The 19,887-nt window shown below is 33.5% G+C and overlaps 1 protein-coding gene across 1 annotated transcript; it reads left to right on the top strand.

The window, feature by feature from the left end:
• Positions 1-7,083: 7,083 nt before the first annotated feature.
• LOC129222001 (SAFB-like transcription modulator) lies at positions 7,084-9,947 on the top strand. Its single transcript, XM_054856414.1, has one exon. The coding sequence runs from the start codon at positions 7,162-7,164 to the stop codon at positions 9,100-9,102; it is 1,941 nt and encodes a 646-aa protein (XP_054712389.1). The 5' UTR covers positions 7,084-7,161; the 3' UTR covers positions 9,103-9,947.
• The last annotated feature ends 9,940 nt before the right edge of the window (positions 9,948-19,887 follow it).

Raw genomic sequence — 19,887 nt, 5'->3', positions numbered from 1 at the left:
ATGTGTACTAAATTTCGTTCGATTTCATGCGGTAGTTTTTGTTGTAGAGCGGCCACAAAAAACTGGTCACACACAGACGTGACACACATACACACACACACACACACATACACACACACATACAGACAGACATTTTCCAAAAATGGTCAAAATGGACTCAGCACACCTCAAAACGTTCGAATCCGTCAAAATTCGAAATTCGAAAATTTGCACGAATCCAATACTTTCTTCTATATATTAGATATAGAAGAAAGTAAAAAAATTGTTGGCAGATTTAAATCGAAATATTTTTGATGAAATTAAGAAACATCGTTAAAGGAATTGTTCCTTAAGGTTTTTACTGTAAAAGGCATGTGACAGAAAAGCTACACTTTTTGAAGAATTACCCTGGTTCTCAAAATTTAACACCAATGAATTAAGAACGCCAATTTCTCAATTATTGAAATCTTCCCGCTACTGCGCGTAGCATAATTTTGTAGTAGCGATTATGCGTTAGAGCTAAGAATACGAAGATATAGAAGAAAGTTTCGTGATGGCCACGCGTACTAGTTTTGTTTGTTATCTTTTGGCATTTCAGGCAAGCAATAAATAAAATAGAGCAGAAGAATTATTATTGAGCAATCACGAATTACTTATTGTTTTCACTTGACCTGGCGTCCGCGTCCTTTGGTTTATTTCTTTATGCTTATAATGCATGCGTACATGTGCCATGAATCGAATTGACCTTTTCGACATTACACAATCCCGGTTTTTACTCAGCAGTTCAAATATTTAGCAGCTCTAAGTAAGTCGTAAATGTGTGCCTTTCTGAGAAAATAATGAGGTCGTTTCAACAATTTTAAAAGTATTTTTTTCTGAAAGAGGATGATTTAAAACATAGAATCTGATCATTTTTTAAATAATTTGTTTAAGTTTAAAATTTTTTTAAAAAATACTTTAATCGGTGCGCTTTTATTGTTTACGCTTCTGCCAATGACATCACAAATGATGAAATGCCATTCGCTGTTGCGATTCTTAGAGCAAAATATTTAATTCGCATCTATACTCACGTGTATTGGCAGCGATATGGTTGATAGCAAGCGCAGAGCGCAGTCTTTAATTCACTTCTTGATTATCATAATATGGAAACGCGATAAACAGATTCGCCATTGTGCATCATTTGTCATAAACACCACGCCTTGTTTGAAGAATCGGACATTTTAAAAAATTAATTAAAAAATAACTGCTGTGAAAATGAAAGTATTTACTGAGTCCATGTTTTTTTTTTTTTTTCTTTTTCTATCAATTTTAGTGACTAAAAGTAGTATTTTTGACTGAAGGAAACAACCCCATTATCCATAAACCAAGCTTCATTAGAAATAAATGGAGAAAAATACAAATGAAAGACAAAAGGGGCATTGAATTTATTTATAAAACGTCCGGCATCTCATAAGGTAAGTCAATGAAAAATTATCGGGGGGGGGGGGTTCGATCATTCAGTTGCTAGAGAAAAAAAAAACACCATTTCCCTGTAATCCGAACACGGAACAATGAGATAAGGATGAAAGCATTGGATTCATCAAAACTAAACTGAATGAAACAAATTGTAAAAAAAAAAATAGTAAAGCACATTAAGGAAGAGAGCAAATGAAAAACTACACAACATTTGGAAGTTTACCCATATTTTCACCGACATTTTAAATCTCCCCCCCCCCCACCCTCTTAAATGTATAAAAAAAAATAAGATTGAAACTGAAAAACGGGGGGAAGGAAATTTCGTGACAGCGAAACTGGGTAGGGGACACCTACTTGGAAAGCTCGGGAGCAGGGACTCCACAATGAGAGGTGTCGGGAGGTCACAGTGACCTCCCAAAAAAATTCCTAATCTGCAAATTTTGTCCAATGATTCGACAAAATCGGAGAGAGTAATACAATATTGGAACTTTTTAATGCCTAAAGGCTATCTATCAGATGCGATATATAGTAATTTAGAAATACTGGATTTTATCACTTAGTAAAATTTGGTATTTCATTCGGTAAACTGAGAATATTACCCTCCCGAAAATTTCAGTTCGGGGCGCCCTGCTCAGGAGTGGCTAAAAAGCTGGTAAAAATACAATACAAGCTTTCTCTCTTGTTTTTCTTTTCTTTTTTTCTTCATGGCGCAGAAAGTGGAAAAAAAAACTAACAGAATAAAGTAACAACAAAGAAGTAAACTCAAAGTTTGTCACCACCAAAAGCATATGATCTTTAAAATAAATAAATGCTATTATGACTAAGACTAACTGTCTAAGTTGCTGGGGGGGGGGGGGAGAGAGATAGCTCCTAACATTCAGTGGTCATACATGACATTCACCTCGACCAAAAATTAGTTTTAAGTTCAGAACACTTGGTGATCAATCGTGCTTCTCAAAATTTTATCTTCACTATTTTACATTTTGCCTTTAATAAGCTGTGATTTTTGAAAAAGTAACACTCGCAAGGTCGCAAGATGACTCGTTATATTGTCGCCTCCGTCAGGCTACGCTCAAGAATCAGATGGTTGCGTGTTAAAACCATGTCCAGGTCACCAAAAATATATAACATAAGTTCATGTGCTGTTTTCACAATTTTTGTAAATGCGGAGTCTAATCACTCAGAGATCTCAAAATTCATAAAAACACCATTAATTTAAGGTCTTAGCAATAAAAACAAACCTACATAGGAATTCGCATAATACTAACGAAACTGAACTTTATAATCGTACTTCAAGTTGTCAAGAGTCAGGATTAACCATAAACAAGACTAATGTAACGAGGTTCCCCCCCCCCCCGATACAATGGAAAACTCCCAAGAACGAGCCCCCCCCCCCCTCCCCCCCCCCCAAAAAAAGAGAAAACAACCCTCAAAACACCATTTCCTCTTAAAAATTTCAATGGCGCAGTCTGCGCCCTGATCTCAGCCAACACGTCACAGGAGCACGAGCGAGCAACCACTATGACATCAGCGCAGAAGAGATCTCTGTAAGATTTTTTAAATTATCGAATGTAAGAGACTGCAATTGATACAGTTCTAAAACAATTCATTAAGTTCTTCAAGTTCCTTTTCGAATTCAATATTTTTCATCCATTATTTAATTGCCGCCTGCCTTGTCTAGTGGTCAGAGAAGTCTGACTGCGACAGGAAGGTCCGGGTTCAAATCCGAGCTCGGGCATGGACGTACTTTTGCTCTCCTGTCCTTCTCCTTTCTTTGTGTGAAAGTGTTGTTATGATGTAAATGGTTGCCTACCCTATAAACGGGTCCTTAATGCATGTGTGAATTGTAGAAGTCGGACTTTACCTTCACACCAAATTATGGTACAGTTGGAAAAGTGAAGCAGCGCACCCCAAATTGCCAGCCTAGCTGGCACACGACAACAACAACAACATTATTTAATTGGAACATTATAGAACATTATTACTGGTATTAAATGCTAAATTTCAAACAAATTAAAATTACAAGTAAAAAAATCTACTTTAATTTTTAAAATTGAAAATTGAAATTTAATTTGAAAACTCAAAATTTTATTTAAAAAAATAGTAATTTTGAATTAAAATTCTACATTTTTTAACTTTGCATTTATTGATTCATTTGCAAAAGAGAATTTCATGATTTTATACCAGTAAAATATAAACAAGCAACTGTCAAAATTTATCGTTCTCCTAAATGCTGTAAAATTCTGGAATCTGGAATGAACTTTTTTTTTTTTTTTTGCAAGATTAAATCTGTAGCACTTAAAAGTAAAGTACTGCTCATAAGTATGAAAGAGCATTTTAAAAATATTAATTAGTCTTTGAAAATTGTGCTTAAATTTGTACAAGCACAAATGATTTTTTTAAAAAAATGATTTACAGGAAAAAATCCTCAAGTTTTTAGGAAAATGAAAAATAAATGTTAATGTCAAAATAATTTGCAATAACTAAATTAATTTAATGAACTAAATGTTTTATTTAAGAATAATTATACAAATAAACTTAAATGTTTCTAATTTCCTCCTGCGCCATTTACAGTCAAAATCAAAGTAACATTGAAATCTGAGTAGAATGTTTAAACGCTAAACTATTCCAAATTACTAGCTAACGGTTTTTTTTTTTTTTTTTTTTTTTTTTTTTTCATAACATTTCTGTCGGGAAAAAAAGTTCGGAATGAAGAACAAAAAAGACTTTACCAAACTGCAGTCTTTCACACACACACATTTGTCAGATGAGTCATTCCATTTCAAATCAAGCAGGCAGGTATGAAAAGTGTCATACGACCATAACCGATTTTTTTGAAAAAAAAACAGTAGTTACAACTAAGGGACATATGAAATATCCCAAAAGGATTTTGCAAGAAAAAAATTTTTTCTTCAGTTACAGCCTATTAAAATTCTGCACAAAATCCGCCATTTTGGAAAAAACCGGCAAAACACTACATTTCAAATGGACATTATTTCAAAAGCATTTAACCTATTTGAATAATTCTTTTTTCTAAAAATAAATAAGGACCCATTTATCCTATAGACATCGTTTTTGAAAGTTTAGTTAGGTTTTTTGATAAAGAAAAAAAATCATTTTTGTCGCGAAAAAAACTGCATTTTTACCGATTTTATGATTTTTTTTCTCCATGAAAAAAAAGTTTTTTTTACTAAACGGAGATGGCAGTCTAAAGCCCTTATACGGTAGTTTCATAACATATTTTATTATAATCCTTGGATGCATACAGCCTCGGAAATAAAATTTAAAATTTTTAAAATTTTCAAAAATTAGCAATTTTTGAAGTGATTTTACTCAAAAAACCCATTTTTTAAAAATCTAAAAATTGGCTCACTTGAACCCCATATAATGCTTAACAAGTGGGTAGACACCGCATCCCGTATTTTTTTACATAAAATGTTTTATGATTTTTTGAAAGTGACAATATCGCCCATGGCATGCATGTAAAATAAAAATGTCTAATAATTTCAGTAACTAAAATTCTGGTTATATTAATGCCTAATAACTACAATAAAGGTGCCCTTTATCAGGAACTACTAAAATCTTACTAACTTTTAATAATATATCAGTAACAAACCGCTGTTGATGACCTAGTCAATTCGTCTTTTTGTAAGACTCTGTGTGTAGCCTTTAGATAGAAGAGCCTTTGGTGATTATATTAATGACTAATAGCTACAATAATGATGTACTTTATCAGTAACAGTAAAAATCTATATATATATATATATTTTATTATTATTATAAATATTACTTTATTTTGTCTCCAAAGCTATGCATTCACCGTTATTTTTATATGCAGCAACGAATCATATTTTTTCTCTTTCAATTATCTTTCTCTTCAACTCAATTACGCGACAGGGGAAACCATCAAAGGGAATAAGAACAATACAATGCATTTAAAACGATTAATTTTAATTTCGTGCTTTGGTTTGACATTGGCGAATGTTGTCACATAATTTTTGGATCCTACCTAGAATGATTACTTTTATACGTAAGAATATGTATACTAACTTCATACCGCAAAACTCACTTGTAGTTTAAGAATTTAAAAAGCCCACTGTTTTATGAGAGAAATAATTAATTGAACATGGTTGTAAGTTGAGGTAAACAAACAGATCACCAAAGGTAGCTATTATAGCCAGGGATCCAATTTCTAACAAAAGAAGGTCAGGATCCCTACAGTCTTCAGAACTTATTTTAATGCTTAAGTGGCCTGAATTCGGTCAAAAATACAAAAATTTGAATGAAACAAATAAGGAAGTATGGGATCTCAGCTCCCATAACAATTAGGCGCTGATCAGCAGAAAAATATATTCATATAACGAAGTACAAAAAGACGAATTGACTGGGTCATCAGAAGCGGTTTGATACTGCTACATTATTAAAAGTCAGTAAAATTTTATTTGTTGCTGATAAAGTGCACCATTATTGTAGTTATTAGGCATTAATTTCATCAGATTTTCAGTGACTGAAATTATTAGAAATTTTTATTTTACATGCATGCCATCTGCGATAAGGTCACTTTCAAAAAATCATAAAACATTTTATGGGAAAAAATACGGGATGCGGTGTCTACCCACTTGTTAAGCATTATATGGGGTTCAAATGAGCCAATTTTTAGATTTTTACAAAGTGGATTTTTGAGTAAAATCACTTCAAAAATCTCTAATTTTTGAAAATTTTTAAAATTTTAAATTTTATTTCCGAGGCTGTGTGCATCCAAGGATTATAATAAAATATGTTATGAAACTATCATATAAGGGCTTTAGACTGCCATCTCCGTTTAGTAAAAAAAACTTTTTTTTCATGTAGAAAAAAAATCATAAAATCGGTAAAAATGCAGTTTTTTCGCGACAAAAATGATTTTTTTTCTTTATCAAAAAACCTAACTAAACTTTCAAAAACGATGTCTGGATAGATGGGTCCTTATTTATTTTTAGAAAAAAGAATTATTCAAATAGGTTAAATACTTTTGAAATAATGTCCATTTGAAATGGAGTGTTTTGCCGTTTTTTTCCAAAATGGCGGATTTCGTGCAGAATTTTAATAGGCTATAACTGAAGAAAAAAAAAATTTCTTGCAAAATCCTTTTGGGGTTATTTCATATGTCCCTTAGTTGTAACTACTGTAATTTTTTTCAAAAAAAATCGGTGATGGTCATGTGACAGACCCTGCCTGATCTGAAATGGAATGGCTCATTCAACCCTCTTTTCCCTCGTCGTCCTCGGTCTAAGTACCATGTCACGTGGTTGCAGGAAACTGTTTTGCAATGTTGGCATTAAGTTTCAAACGTGCTTGCTTTTCAAGCACAATATATTATTACGCCCTTTGCATAAAATGCTTTTTCTTCTTTTTATGCTTGTTGAGACATTCATATTGCAACAAGATGTACTTTCTCTCTCACATGCTTTTGACTCAATGGCTCTTCAATAAATTTCCTCTTCTTTTCGACAACGCAAGAAAAAAAAGATGAAAAAAAAATGCTTTTTTTAAAATAACGTTATAGGATTCATTTGATAATTTACTGATGTAAACTTAATTTATTTGCATATCACTGAAACACAACAACTGTTTCTCAACTCTTCTATCAACAAAGAAGCTTGTCGATCGGGCTCGTAGGAGCCATTTTGAATTGCCGGCTTTTACGCAATTCGTTTTCTTGGAATTTCAATATTATTGGGCTCAAAGATGAGCGCTAAAGTCGAACTGAAGATTAGTGATCTAAAAGTTGCCGATTTAAAGGCAGAATTAGACAAGAGAGGGCTTGACAAAACAGGTGTCAAGTCGGTATTGATTGAAAGATTGCGAAATGCTTTAGAAGACGAAGGAGTTGATCCTGATGAGCATGATTTCGAGCTGAATAATGAATCCACAAATGCTAAAAGTAATGCAAAACGAAAAAGCTCTGATATTGGTGAAGAGGAAGAAATGGAATGCGGTGAGATCAGTCAAAAATCTGAGCAGCTAGATGATGATGATGAAGACGACGATACCCCGTGTAGTGACGAAGAGATGGATGATTATAAGCACAAAGAGGATACTGAAAGTGCTCGCTTTCGAATGACTGCTCAGGTGAGGCAAGAAAATTCAAAACCTTCAAATGACGATAATGCTATGGAAGTTACATCATCGGATGTTTCAAAACTTGAAGAAGCAGAAGTTACCGACGCCAATCAGAGTGAAACAAATGCTGAAGATTCGAATAGTGCTGAGAAAGGAAGTAAGAGCAAAGTATTAAAAGTCATTGGTAAAGATAAGGTTCAACAGGTAGCTTTGACAGCCCGAACACTTTGGGTTACTGGACTAGCAAGCACTTCTAAAGTTTCTGATCTGAAGAATTTGTTCAGTAAGCACGGCAAAGTTACTTCTGCCAAAATAGTCAGAAGCACTAAGGGAACCCAAAGAAAATGGTATGGTTTACTCACAATGGCTACTAGTAAAGATGCATCGAAGTGTATCCAAAAATTGCACCGCACTGAATTTGGTGGCCATGTTATATCCGTTGAAAGAAGGCAAACTGCTCCGATTGTCAAAAAATCTGAGGCTTCAAGTGCAAAAAAGCAAGTTTCTAAAGGTGAAGAAGCTACTCCAGGCAAATCTGATCATGACATTAAAAAATCTCAATCATCTGCTGATGATGACAAAAGAAAAGATTCTTCACATATAGAAGCTGAGGAGGACAAGGATAAAAGTGATGGCGAAAGGGGAAGTGAGGACAGAGGATATCGTAGTTATGAAGGTAGGTCTTATTTTAGAGGTCGTTATGGGAGACCACCCTTCAGGCGTCCTTTTGGATTTCGTGGTCGTGGTTCTTCTTCCTTTAGAGGGAGAGGGCGATTCACTGTTGGATTCAGGCGCCCCTTTGGGCGTCCGCCCTTTGATCGTCCGGGATATAGATCTTTTTCCCGTGGTTTTCGGTATGATTCGTTCAAAAGTAGGGGTAGCAGGATCATGCCTCGTGATTATATGCGGGAAAGAGAAAGGCGAGATGAGGAAATGTTCCGTCATAGGGTAATAGTTCGCAAACAGAAAGAGGAAGCATATAGGTTGGAGCGAGAAAAGAATCAGCTGAGAATTGAAAGAGAGATGTTAGAAAGGGAAAAGGCAGAAATGCTAAAAATTGAAAGGGCAAAGCAAAGAATGGAACGGGAGCAATTGGAAGTCGAGAGGGAAAAATTGAGAAGGCAGGCACAAATGGGCAAAAGACCTTTCAGAGGTAGAGGAGGTGGACCTCCACCAATGTGGGCCGAAAAGAGGCGTGAAGGTCCACCATATGATGGTGAGCCATCAAGTAGTTTCAGTAAATTTCCATACAGTCGTGAGCATTCAGGGTACAAAAAGCCAGAATTTTCTCACCATGATGATTTTCGTAGAGAAAAACCAGATATACCACCACCACATCCAAAATTTGATCGTGAAGAAAGAAGAGAGGTAACCTACCATGGTGCCCCTGAACGAAGAGTCTATTCTTCTCGTAATGATTATAGAGGTCCCCCTCCGGGCCCAAGTTCCTCCGAAAAACATTTTGTCCCAAGAAGTAAACCGAGAGAAGATTGGAAATTCCATGAACGAAGACCTATGGATAAACCTGGATATCCCCCAAGAGGTCATAAGAGAATGTATTATTAGCATTTAACTTTCACCATATTTGATGTTTGTCATTTTTCTAACCTTATTTTAGATTTTTGTTGCATTAGATAAGTTCTAAATGTGAATTCATGATATAGCATCTAAAATCATTCGTTTTTGAAGTGACTATTCATTATGGACAACACTTTCAAGTGAAGAAAAAGAAAAGGTTTAGAATTGTGTGAAAGAGAAAAAATGCTTGATCTTGCTTCATTTTTCAAATAATGATCATGATTTCCTTCAATTCTCATGTTATAAAGCTACATATTAGATTTAGTATGTAAGTAATGAAATTGTTCTTTAAATTCTAATACTTTTCAAGAGATTTTTAGTTATGCTTATTTAACAGCAGTGAAAAATAAGAGTCCGATTATGTTATTAGTGTTAAGTTTTGCTGTTTGATTGTTTATTGTACATGTTTCTATTGAATTTCATATTCGAATTCATTTCCATGCTCGTGTCATTTGTCCGTTATTTCATCATACTATGCAATGTTCTCCAAAAGATTTTAGCCAAGTATAATGTAAATAAGATATATTTTTTTGAGAATGGCACATATGTGTATTATGCTGTTCATTTTTATCAGATCAAACAAGGCTTTTAACTTAAGTCCTTCAAAAATTAGTTAGAAAATATGAGTTTTGCTAATTTGAAAAACAATCTGAGAGAACGATTCATTGAAATTAGAAGAACTATGTAATCTGCATAAGTTTGTAACAGAAGAACTGCAAATTTGGAAACTTGGAAAATTTATATCATGTAATTCAATTGTGCTGTATTAAAAGGTCAGAGTTTGATCTTGATGACACTTTTATTGTGGTTAATAAATTGTCAACTAAATTGCATTTTTGATCTGTTACTCTATATGCGTTCTTTATTTTGAATGGATTTAATAGAGAGAAAAAGATCATCAAGATTATTATCTAACACAGTTGCATAAGAAAAGTTGAGTTAAACTATGCTAATGTGGGAGATGTCATTTCGTGAAAAGAAACTTCTGACACAGTTTTTATGATACTTTTCAGCATTTACAATACTATTTTAAACAATCTATTTTTCCAAAATTGATGTAATCAAGAATTTTCCAGTTGATGAAAGGGGATATTTTAATAATCATACGAAGTATAATTGTATCTGTATTGGTTGGTGTATAACTCCCTTATTTCGAAATGACAATAATACCCCGTTTGGTTTTTTAAGCAAACGTTCAGTAGTAATGCCAAATATTTTGTGAAGAAAATTTTATTGTGAGAAAAGAATGTTTTGGGGGATTTTATGAAACATGTGAAAACTAATTTTGAAGAAATTTTCAAAAATAAGTGCAAAAATTGCCGAACATGGTATATCGATGATATTGGCACATGGCGATTAATTTGGCGATTGAACCATTTCATCTCTGGAAGACTTAAAAGTAAAACAAGGGCTATGGATGGGAATAGAAAAAACTTCCCGAATTTGATAAATTGACTTTGAGCATACATCATTTAAATAGATAATAAAATGGTTCATAACATAGGATGTGGATGGTTTTTTAAACCTAGTTAACTTCTATCGAAAGTGTACAGCATTGCATATTTTTTTGGCAAATATGGTCGTACAAGTTTTAAAAATACCAAGATGTTGGAATTGTGAATTGATTGCCAAATATGCTTGCTGAGAAGTTTTATGTTTGACATATCTTCAATTAGGTTTTCTGGGAGGGAAATTCAAGATATAGTTTTTTTTCAAACCATGAATCTCTCTAAGTATCTCTTATTTTAGACATGAATTTTAGATAGTCAAACATAGCTCTAAACAGGCACTAAAAATCCCTTAGTTTTCTAAGAGGTCCATGTTATGGTATTGTATTACCTCCCTTGCTCTTGTGTGACAAATTTTCAATGCGTTTTGAAGCTTGGCAAGAAGATTTCATTTTGTCGTAATTCACTGATGAAAGTTTCAAGAGTTATCATACTTGACCCAACGATGAAAAGAAGCATAATAAATGGTATATAATTTATTTTATTTTTTTATGATGAAGCATTCAACATTTAAGGTTCTGAATATTACAGATAAAATTTTATCCCAAAACCAGTGAATGCTTTCCCAATTTAAGTATTGGACAGGTTAGCCGAATGCAAATAATGCTTCAAGTGTATATCATGATGCTTATTAGTTAAATTATCATTGATTTGACTAAAATATTTAATTTGTCATGTTAGCTTTTTCAAGAAGCTTTGATATTTAAATATTTTCCAATGTATTTGGAAAGTACTTGGAAGAGTCTTGTTTCAATTAGAATGTTCATAGTTGAAATGAGAGAAAAAAAACAATTTGTTTCTTAATTCGCCTTACTTGAAATATCTTAATTCTTGTTCTGAAAAAAGTCTCATTATTTGTACTATGGCATACAAAAATCCAAAATGAATTAGACAGTGAAGATTTTTTTTTTCAAAGTTCAAAATATTTTTTGTATTGAACAAAGAAAACTAATGATATGGTTGTCGCATCAATAATTCTAACTAGGGCCAAGGGCTTGGTACTCGAGGCTTTATTGCAACTACAATACATGAAAGTTATGGTATAGTAAATTTCGTTAATATAAATTAACGAAAGTAAGCTATGAAATAAATTCGTTATTGCTCCATGTTATAAATAGCATAATCATTGCACTCTACTTGTGTTCCTGTTAATTAAAAATTACTTCCAAATGATGAAGCAAAAAAGATTTTTATTCATTGCGGGGGGCCTTGTGGCACAGGCTAGAATGATTGTACTTTACTAGTTCCAAGTGCCTCATCATCAAAAAAGTCGGGATGAGAAAAATTTGGTTTCATATTTTCGTACTCCTCCAAGCAAAATGGGGGCTTTGAATTCCAGGCATGTTTAGATATAAAAATTTATTCAGAGTGAACGTCATTTTGTGGAAGATCTTTTCAAAAAAAAGGTTTCGGGGGGGGGGGGGGGGGGGGGGGAGTGCTAGGACAGAAGAATAAAATAAAAGGCAAGTTTTGTTCATCAGATCACTTGTGATGGTAAGTTTTTTGTTTGGTAATGTATCTTTGCTTCTTTTTTTTAACTGACACCATAATATTTTAGAATAATTTAATTATCTTTCAATTCATGAATTAGTTTTATTGTGAAATCCTTATTCTTAACTAGAAAGTAGATTAAAATTAGCTATTTTAAACTGCAATGTGTCATAATTTTTTGAAAACTAACTAAATGTACAATATTTCTTGAAATTATTGAACATAACTAAAATAAAATTAAGGTTTACTACTAGGGATGCATTAAAACGTAAATTGACACACAGGAGAGATTGTGCTACGGTATTTTAGCGGATTTCTGGAATTTTCATCTTTTTAAAATTCGGAGATTTCCAGTATTTTCATCTTTAAAATTTATAAAAATAATTGAATATAAAATCATGAATAATTCTGTTCTCTTTTCATTATAATGTGTTTAGGATGATTATGTCCCCCCTATACATTGTGATTCTATTATTTTTTCATGCGATAATTAGGGAACCTCTCCGTAACTCATTTTCTGAAAGCAGTATGTAATTGAAGAAATTACTAACAATAGCTACCATTATAATCAAGTAAATTCTATAAATTTGCTTTTAATTTTAGACGGTCATGGGTGCAAGACCTTCCGTCTCGGGACGGATTTCCGTCTTGACAAATTTTCCGGGACGGAAAGAAATTCAATGACTTTCTTTTAATTTTTAATGAAAAAAGAAAAATTGAGTATTTGAAAAATATGCTTTAATATTACTGGACTGTTCCATAACCACGAATTTACATCGTCATCCTCTCGGTTTTCCGCCATGTGCTTGTTTTGTTTGCAACGTGCTTTTGGAGGAGTGGCTTTTCGGCTCGCGCCGTTTGACTTTTTTTAGGTATAGCTTTGTTATTTCCAACTCACTGCATTGCAGACCGAGGAGTTGCTCGCTATTCTCCCTGATTTTTTGAAGCAATAGACTCTAATTGAAAATTTAGCCTTTTCTCATGCTATTTTCGATTATCCTTTCGTTTTTTTTCATTTGTGTGTGTTTTTTTTTTTTTTTTTTGGGGGGGGGGGGCAAACTTTACACGCATAAATAAAAATTATGTACGCTCTTAAAATGTCTTAAGAGTTAAATCTGCATCACCGATTGAGAGTGATTGCTGACAAGATGAAATATTTTCGCCACAGCAAAGGGCGTCCACATACCAGGTAATACAGAAACTATCAAGGATTTTGAAGATTTTAATGAAAATGGGAATTTTGGAAATAATGGGGGGGGGGGGGATTTTAAGCTGGTTGGAAACACCGATGGGCAAACCGTTCCTTCATTTTTGACCAAGACTTGAGGAATCACTAAATTCTAATGTCATTGAATTGAACATTCGCTAAAATGGAAATATGGGTGGGGGGGGAGAAAGGAAAGGAGATGAATAACGACAGCACGAGTTTGCGAAAAAACGCTGCTCTTGAAAGAGGGTAATCTGTCGACAAATTAACCCACGATACTGAGGTCTTGAAACGTTTGATATCTTGGACAACCTGGAGGGGGGGTTACTCACGGGTTACAGTAATACTGAGTATAAAATATCGAAAAACTGAATTTAAAATATTTTTGAATCTAGGAGTGGTTCGATATTTCTCCCCTGCAAACTCTTAAAAATTTAAAAGTCAAAAAGTTTTAGGCTGTCTCTAATGATGTAAAACAGGGGTGATTGTGCTCCGGTATTTTACCGAATTTCCGGTATTTTCTTACGTATTTCCGGTATTTTTAGGTCCGAAAATACCGGAATTATTTTTTTTTTTTTGTTATGCTTTTATCTCCCTACCTGCGCAATTTTTTTATTATATAATACTCATCAAATATACCTGAAAGAGTCTTAAGATAAACACCTATCCCTTAAGATGGACAAATGTCAAGATAATTTATAACACCAGCTCAAAAGTAACTTTGTAATCCATTAAAAATTTAATCAAATGTACCCACAATATTTTCACTCAAAACTATTTAATACTATGGCTAAGGTGCACTTAAGTAATAGGGGTCAAAGATTCTCCCCCCCCCCTTCCCCTCGTTCTTGCTTTGAAACTTTCAGGTATTTTTTGATGAACTCACAATCACCCCTGGTAAAAGTGGGTTTTAAAAAAGAATCGAAGACTGGAGTCTTAAAAACGCTAATTTAGGCAATCTTTGGTGAATTTATGATAGATGGTTTTGGTGTTCTAACATGAAAATGTTTGTAGCTGATGTATTAAAAACTATTTGAGGCTATACTTAAATGACTTAAGTTAAAGGGCATTTGCGACCTTCTCTCGAAAAGTGTTTGTAATTGAAGTCTTAAATCTTTTAGGCTGTCTTTGGCAATGTCAAGAAGGAGGGAGGGGGCTCTCTTTAGGTGAAATTCCGAAACTGGAGTCTTAAATGCGTAACTTTGGACCGTCTTGGGGTTCGGGGTTCTCCTTTCCCAAAAAATATTCAAAGCTGAAGTATTCAGCTTTAGGTAATCTTTGGAAGACTTCAGGAGAGGGAATTCGAAGCCTTTCTCTCAATACGTTTTAGAATTTAAATTCTTAAATCTTCAGTGATGAAAAGGGGAAACCGCAAAGTTAAGTAAAATTTAGTAAACTTAAAGGAGAGAGTTCGGGGGGGGGGGGGTTCTCTCTCCAAAGTATTGAAATGCTATTTTGGCTATTTTTGAGTGAGTTAAGAGAGAAAATGTTTCGAGAAACATTTTCGAAATTGAAGTCATAAAACTTTGGGTTGTCTTTGGCGATGTGTGGAAAGGAGTTGCTCTCTCAATGGAAAAACAAAAACTTACACTGCGTTTAGTAAACACAATGAGAGGGGGGCTTTCTGCACCCCAGGGCGGGGGGGGGGGCTGAAAATATTTTCCGTCTTGAACACATCACCAAACTTGCACCCATGACAGTGGTGTAGTCAAGAATGGACGACTTTACCCACTTTTTAATTTTAACCCAAGCTCCCCCCCCCCTTCCACACTTTTTTTTTAGTTTAATGACACTGCGCGGCAAAAAAAAACTTCAAAATGCTTTTGACATAATTATTGCTGAGTCTTATGTAAAATGACCCTCTGCATCCAAATACTACTGCCGTTTTCCCCCTATATGCCCCATATTTTGAAAATGGCCCCTAATTGTTTTTCAGTTTTATAGCCAATATTTTCATTTGAAGATCAAGGAAGAGTTAGTGATTAACACTCTTCTAAGAGGCTAGAGCAGGAGGGCCTTAGAAGAACGAGGGTTGGATCTTAGCGGCGTGTAAGAAGGAACAAGGGGGGGAAACGTCAGTGACGTAACTCAATCTGATAGTGCATGCGTAATTCATCACCCTCTTTTCTCGTTTAAATGTTTCAGGGTTAAGCTGCAGAAAGTAATGAAACACAAGGGTGAATGTTTTCAGTCCCATCGACAGATTAATAGGCGATTAAAAACAATAAATCTAATTAAAATCTACAGCGCAAATTTATGGTTCCTTTTGTGTAGTTTTGGATATACTTTATCCGATATGAAAGTTTTAAAGGGGTAGGAAGTGAAAATTTTGCACAATAAAATTGAGCTTATAAAGAAATGAAAATAATTTCCTACGTTTATCAAGTTTCCTCTTGTGTGCACTTAATTTTGTTAGTTTAAACGTTAAAAAAAATATTGTTTTTCTACCTTGTCTTAAAGAAAATGAAAGAGATAAGATAGATGTAAAAAATAACTAAAACATATTTATTTTGTGATGCCCCCTTTAAATTTAAATACTGCCGATATTTTTTAGAGTAAGTTTTTTTAAATAAATTAATTGTAACTCCAACCAAGAATTTTGACAAACATTGTTTTGAAAACTAAAGTAGAAACTCGTTAACCTAGACTAATAAGGGATCCAGGTCATCTAGATTGTTTAAAACGAATTAAACAAAATCTTAATGTATAAAAATCTTCTGTGCGGACGTTTGTCACCATAAGGCTTTTAAACGGCTGGACCGATTTTGATCAATTTTTCATAGGGGAATTAAGTTTTGGCAAGCATGGTTTCGAAGCGCGATGGATTCGAATCGGAAACGTTTTTGTTAATTAATTTAAACATTGGATTGCTATATCTCCTGATAGTCCAGTCAATAGATACATTTTACCTTGCAAAAAATGGGGTCAAAGATTTTATTTTTTTAATTTGTACATATTGGTGCCAATATGGAAAAACCAAGTTATCCAACACGAAAGACCCCGGAAGAACTTTTGGGGGCCGAAAAACCACAAAAATTTGATTTTTTTTTTTTTTACAAAATATCTCCGAAATGGTTCAACTTAGAAAAAAGTTTTAAATGTAAAGTTTAAAGAACATAAAATTTCCTACAACTTTTTTGTAGCACAAATAACAAGCTTGCTATAGCTCTTTGAAAATAGACCGTTTTCCTCCACTCCGAAAAAAAAGCTTTCACACCGAAAGCAAGGCGTCATAATTATTAGAACTTGAATAGAAACTTTAGTTTCAGAGAGTTTATCGACAGTTAGAGTAGTTTGAGTTTCTTGCTCCACCCCCACCCCCCGCTGGACACAGTAGCATTTCTGGCTGACAGATTAGTTCCCACTAGACTCCAAAAGCAAACGATGTATTATGAAATTTTAACCATTTTTGAGATATTTTGAAAATACGACGAAAAGTCACAATTTTTTGGGGGTCTTTGGTGTTGGATAACTTGGTTTTTTCATATTGGCACTTGTATACACAAATTTAAAAAATAAAATCTTTGACCCCATTTTTTGTAAGGCAAGCCTGTTTTTTTCTACTTATTGACTGGACTATGAATGATTAATATTTATTTTAATCAATTGTTGAGTGAGATGTTACAAAAATGCGTCAAAATATAATTCATTTTGATTTGTAAAAGAATTCCTCTGCGGTACATTAAGTGTTTACGTCCGACACCAAAATGGGCAGTTAATTATGCTCAGCCAATAATTTTAAAGCTACATACATGTGTTTTTGGGTACAAAGTAAGAATTTCAATCTCTTTGATGTAACCTATTTTCATTTTGTAACAAGTGAATATTTTTTACTAAAATCTAGGTGTCGGACGTAAAAATTTTTTTATTTCCGACACTGTTACATTCCTTTAAATAACATATGTTTTCAACTGTTTCTCCTTTTTTTGCCTTTAATTTCAAAGTCAAGTGAAACATGCATAAAAAATAACTTAGTGAATTTATTGTATATACATTTAGGGTTGATAGGGGTAAGTAGGACCCCTTTTGAGAAAAGGTGTGTTGAATGAACGTAATACAGTTGATTAAGATCAAATTTGCCAAACTATAAGCGTAAAAAGAAATTAGAAACACTAAATGACTGCGTCTATGTAAAGTTGGCTAAGGAAGAATCATTATCAACATTCAACCCATATAAATCTTGATGGTTTTCTTTCATGTAAGTTTCACAAATAACTAATCACCAGCTTTTGTAGATGAACTATCAATTCCTACTAAGTCATCATAGTTGTCTTGTATTTCAGTAATACAAATATTTCATCAAAGTTGCTTTTGATTTTCAAATCCTCACTGTTAGGGGGGGGGGGGACTACTTACCCCATAGTGTGGGGACGTCTTATAGCAAAATTTTACGGGGTAAGTGGGGCCCCTCCTCTAAAAGAGTTTTTAATAATATTTTACTCAAAAATTCTGACTGCAGTATGCACTTTAAGTTAAACTGTACATGAATGTTTAATGATCATAAAAAAATAAATGCTAACCGGGAAACACTTCTTTGAAAAATGCTGCCTAAACTCGCCAAAAAATATTGTTCAGATTTTTTTTTTTTTTTTTTTTGACTAAGTTCTCTGACATAGAAAAAAATTCCATTTAACCCAAATATATGCAAAACTAATCACTATGATGAACCATGACATGATCAATGCAAAAAAGTATAAAAACCATATGGATATTTCAGTTTTTGGGGGGTGACCCACTTACCCCAGTGTCCCACTTCCCCCAATCAACCCTACTTTTGAATTTACTTGGTAAATTTTGTTTCAGTATATTTAACCTATAATTTACATATTTATAACTGTAATCATTGTTATGTATTTACATTTAAGAGCAATAGTTTACATCCAATACGAACAATTTACGTCCGACACCAAGCTAAAAATATTTTTTAAAATTTTATTCCTTATAATATCATTTGAAAACTGTAATATATGCTTCAAAAGTGAACCATCAATTTTACTATTTGTGTGTTAACGTCCGACACCAACTCTTTAAATTTTTTTAATTTATACTTTAGGGATCTATTTTGAAAAACCAACATGATTTTTTATTCAGTGGGATGTAGTAAGTATCTTGTAAATAAATTTGATCATTTTGGAACAGTTTATATTTGGTAAATGGAATTAAAACTGAGAAATTTTTCTTCATTTTTTACGTCCGACACCATGGAATTGCCCTACTGTGATATGTCAATTGAGAATAGATACAACGTAGAGAGAGAGAGAGTGAAGCCTTCATTTCTTGAAAGCAACGATTTTAGGTCCCGTCATATATTTTAAAGTAACTGCAAGGTTCACGCAAAACGTGTATTCTGTCGTCGTAGTTGAACCATGTGACCAGATCGGTGCTTTAGGTTTTCCTTACCAAATGATCAGAAAGTACCGTACCTAGCAACATTTGTTTCTCGGATGAAATCCATCTGAGTTTTGGCACCAATGTCAAGAATGCTTTAAGGATCATCTAACTAATCGGTACATTATTTGAGGAAAAGATGATGGAATTTAAAGACGAAACAAATTTTATTTTTGTCGAGATAAATTACAACAGGGTAGTTCTGTACACAAAAGAGCAGTGCAGTGGAAGATCTTTATCTTTGGTGGAAAGAACAAATTAGGCAATATATGAAGCTTAAAAAGTTTCTTTCAAAAGATCAGACTACTAATTAGTCGGAGTTGGCTTCTCTCACTGATCGGCTGGATTACAGTAACGTGGTGGCTTGGCGACTTTGGCTATAAACAATAGAGTTGCACAATCATTTGTTTACATGTTACAGATACTGTTAATGTAATTTATTGTATTTTTTGCTTTTTTGGCAAAATATTTCAAATCGCAAAGAATTGTTTTTAAGGAGTTTTTAATCATTTTAGTTGAATAATGTGTTTGTTTAACATCGGGGGGGGGGGGGGAGATGAAAGATTTTCGCTTATTCAGAGAACCGTTTTTACCTTTATCATTTTTCTAACCGATATCCTTTCGATTCTTTTATTCTTTTTCATATGAGGGATGTTGCAGCGGGATTTCCCGTTTGTTCTAGATGGGCAGTTAGTTTTTTACACTTAAATATCTGAGGACACTTTTTATCTCTTGTTTATGGCTGAAAGAACAAACCATCAAGTACAAGAGAAAAAATAGTTAATAAAAACAACTGCTCAGTAGGCATTAGATAAATCAAGTTATAATAAATATATGAATTCTGACACCATAACAGCTTAAAACATTTTTTTTTACTTCTTTTTTTCAACAGAACGGTTCAAACACTTGATAGTTCATTAAAAAATTTTAACTTTTTAATTTACATTGAACAGAACAACATCTGTCGTTTCCTCTAGTAACCTATAAATTGAACCAATGCACATAGCGAAATACTTGAACACAGTTAAAATTGCAGTAAAAATAATTCTATCGCGAAAAGTTTGACATTAGTACGACCAATATTCACCTGGATATGAAATGCAGCGTCTTGTGGCTTGCACCACTTTACACTCGCCATCATAACACCTTTTGGGAGGAAATATAGCATAGAGTTATTGC

The sequence above is a fragment of the Uloborus diversus genome, chromosome 5 (assembly GCF_026930045.1).
Source record: "Uloborus diversus isolate 005 chromosome 5, Udiv.v.3.1, whole genome shotgun sequence".
Lineage (NCBI taxonomy): Eukaryota > Metazoa > Arthropoda > Arachnida > Araneae > Uloboridae > Uloborus > Uloborus diversus.
This window is presented reverse-complemented; position numbering and strand designations above follow the sequence as displayed.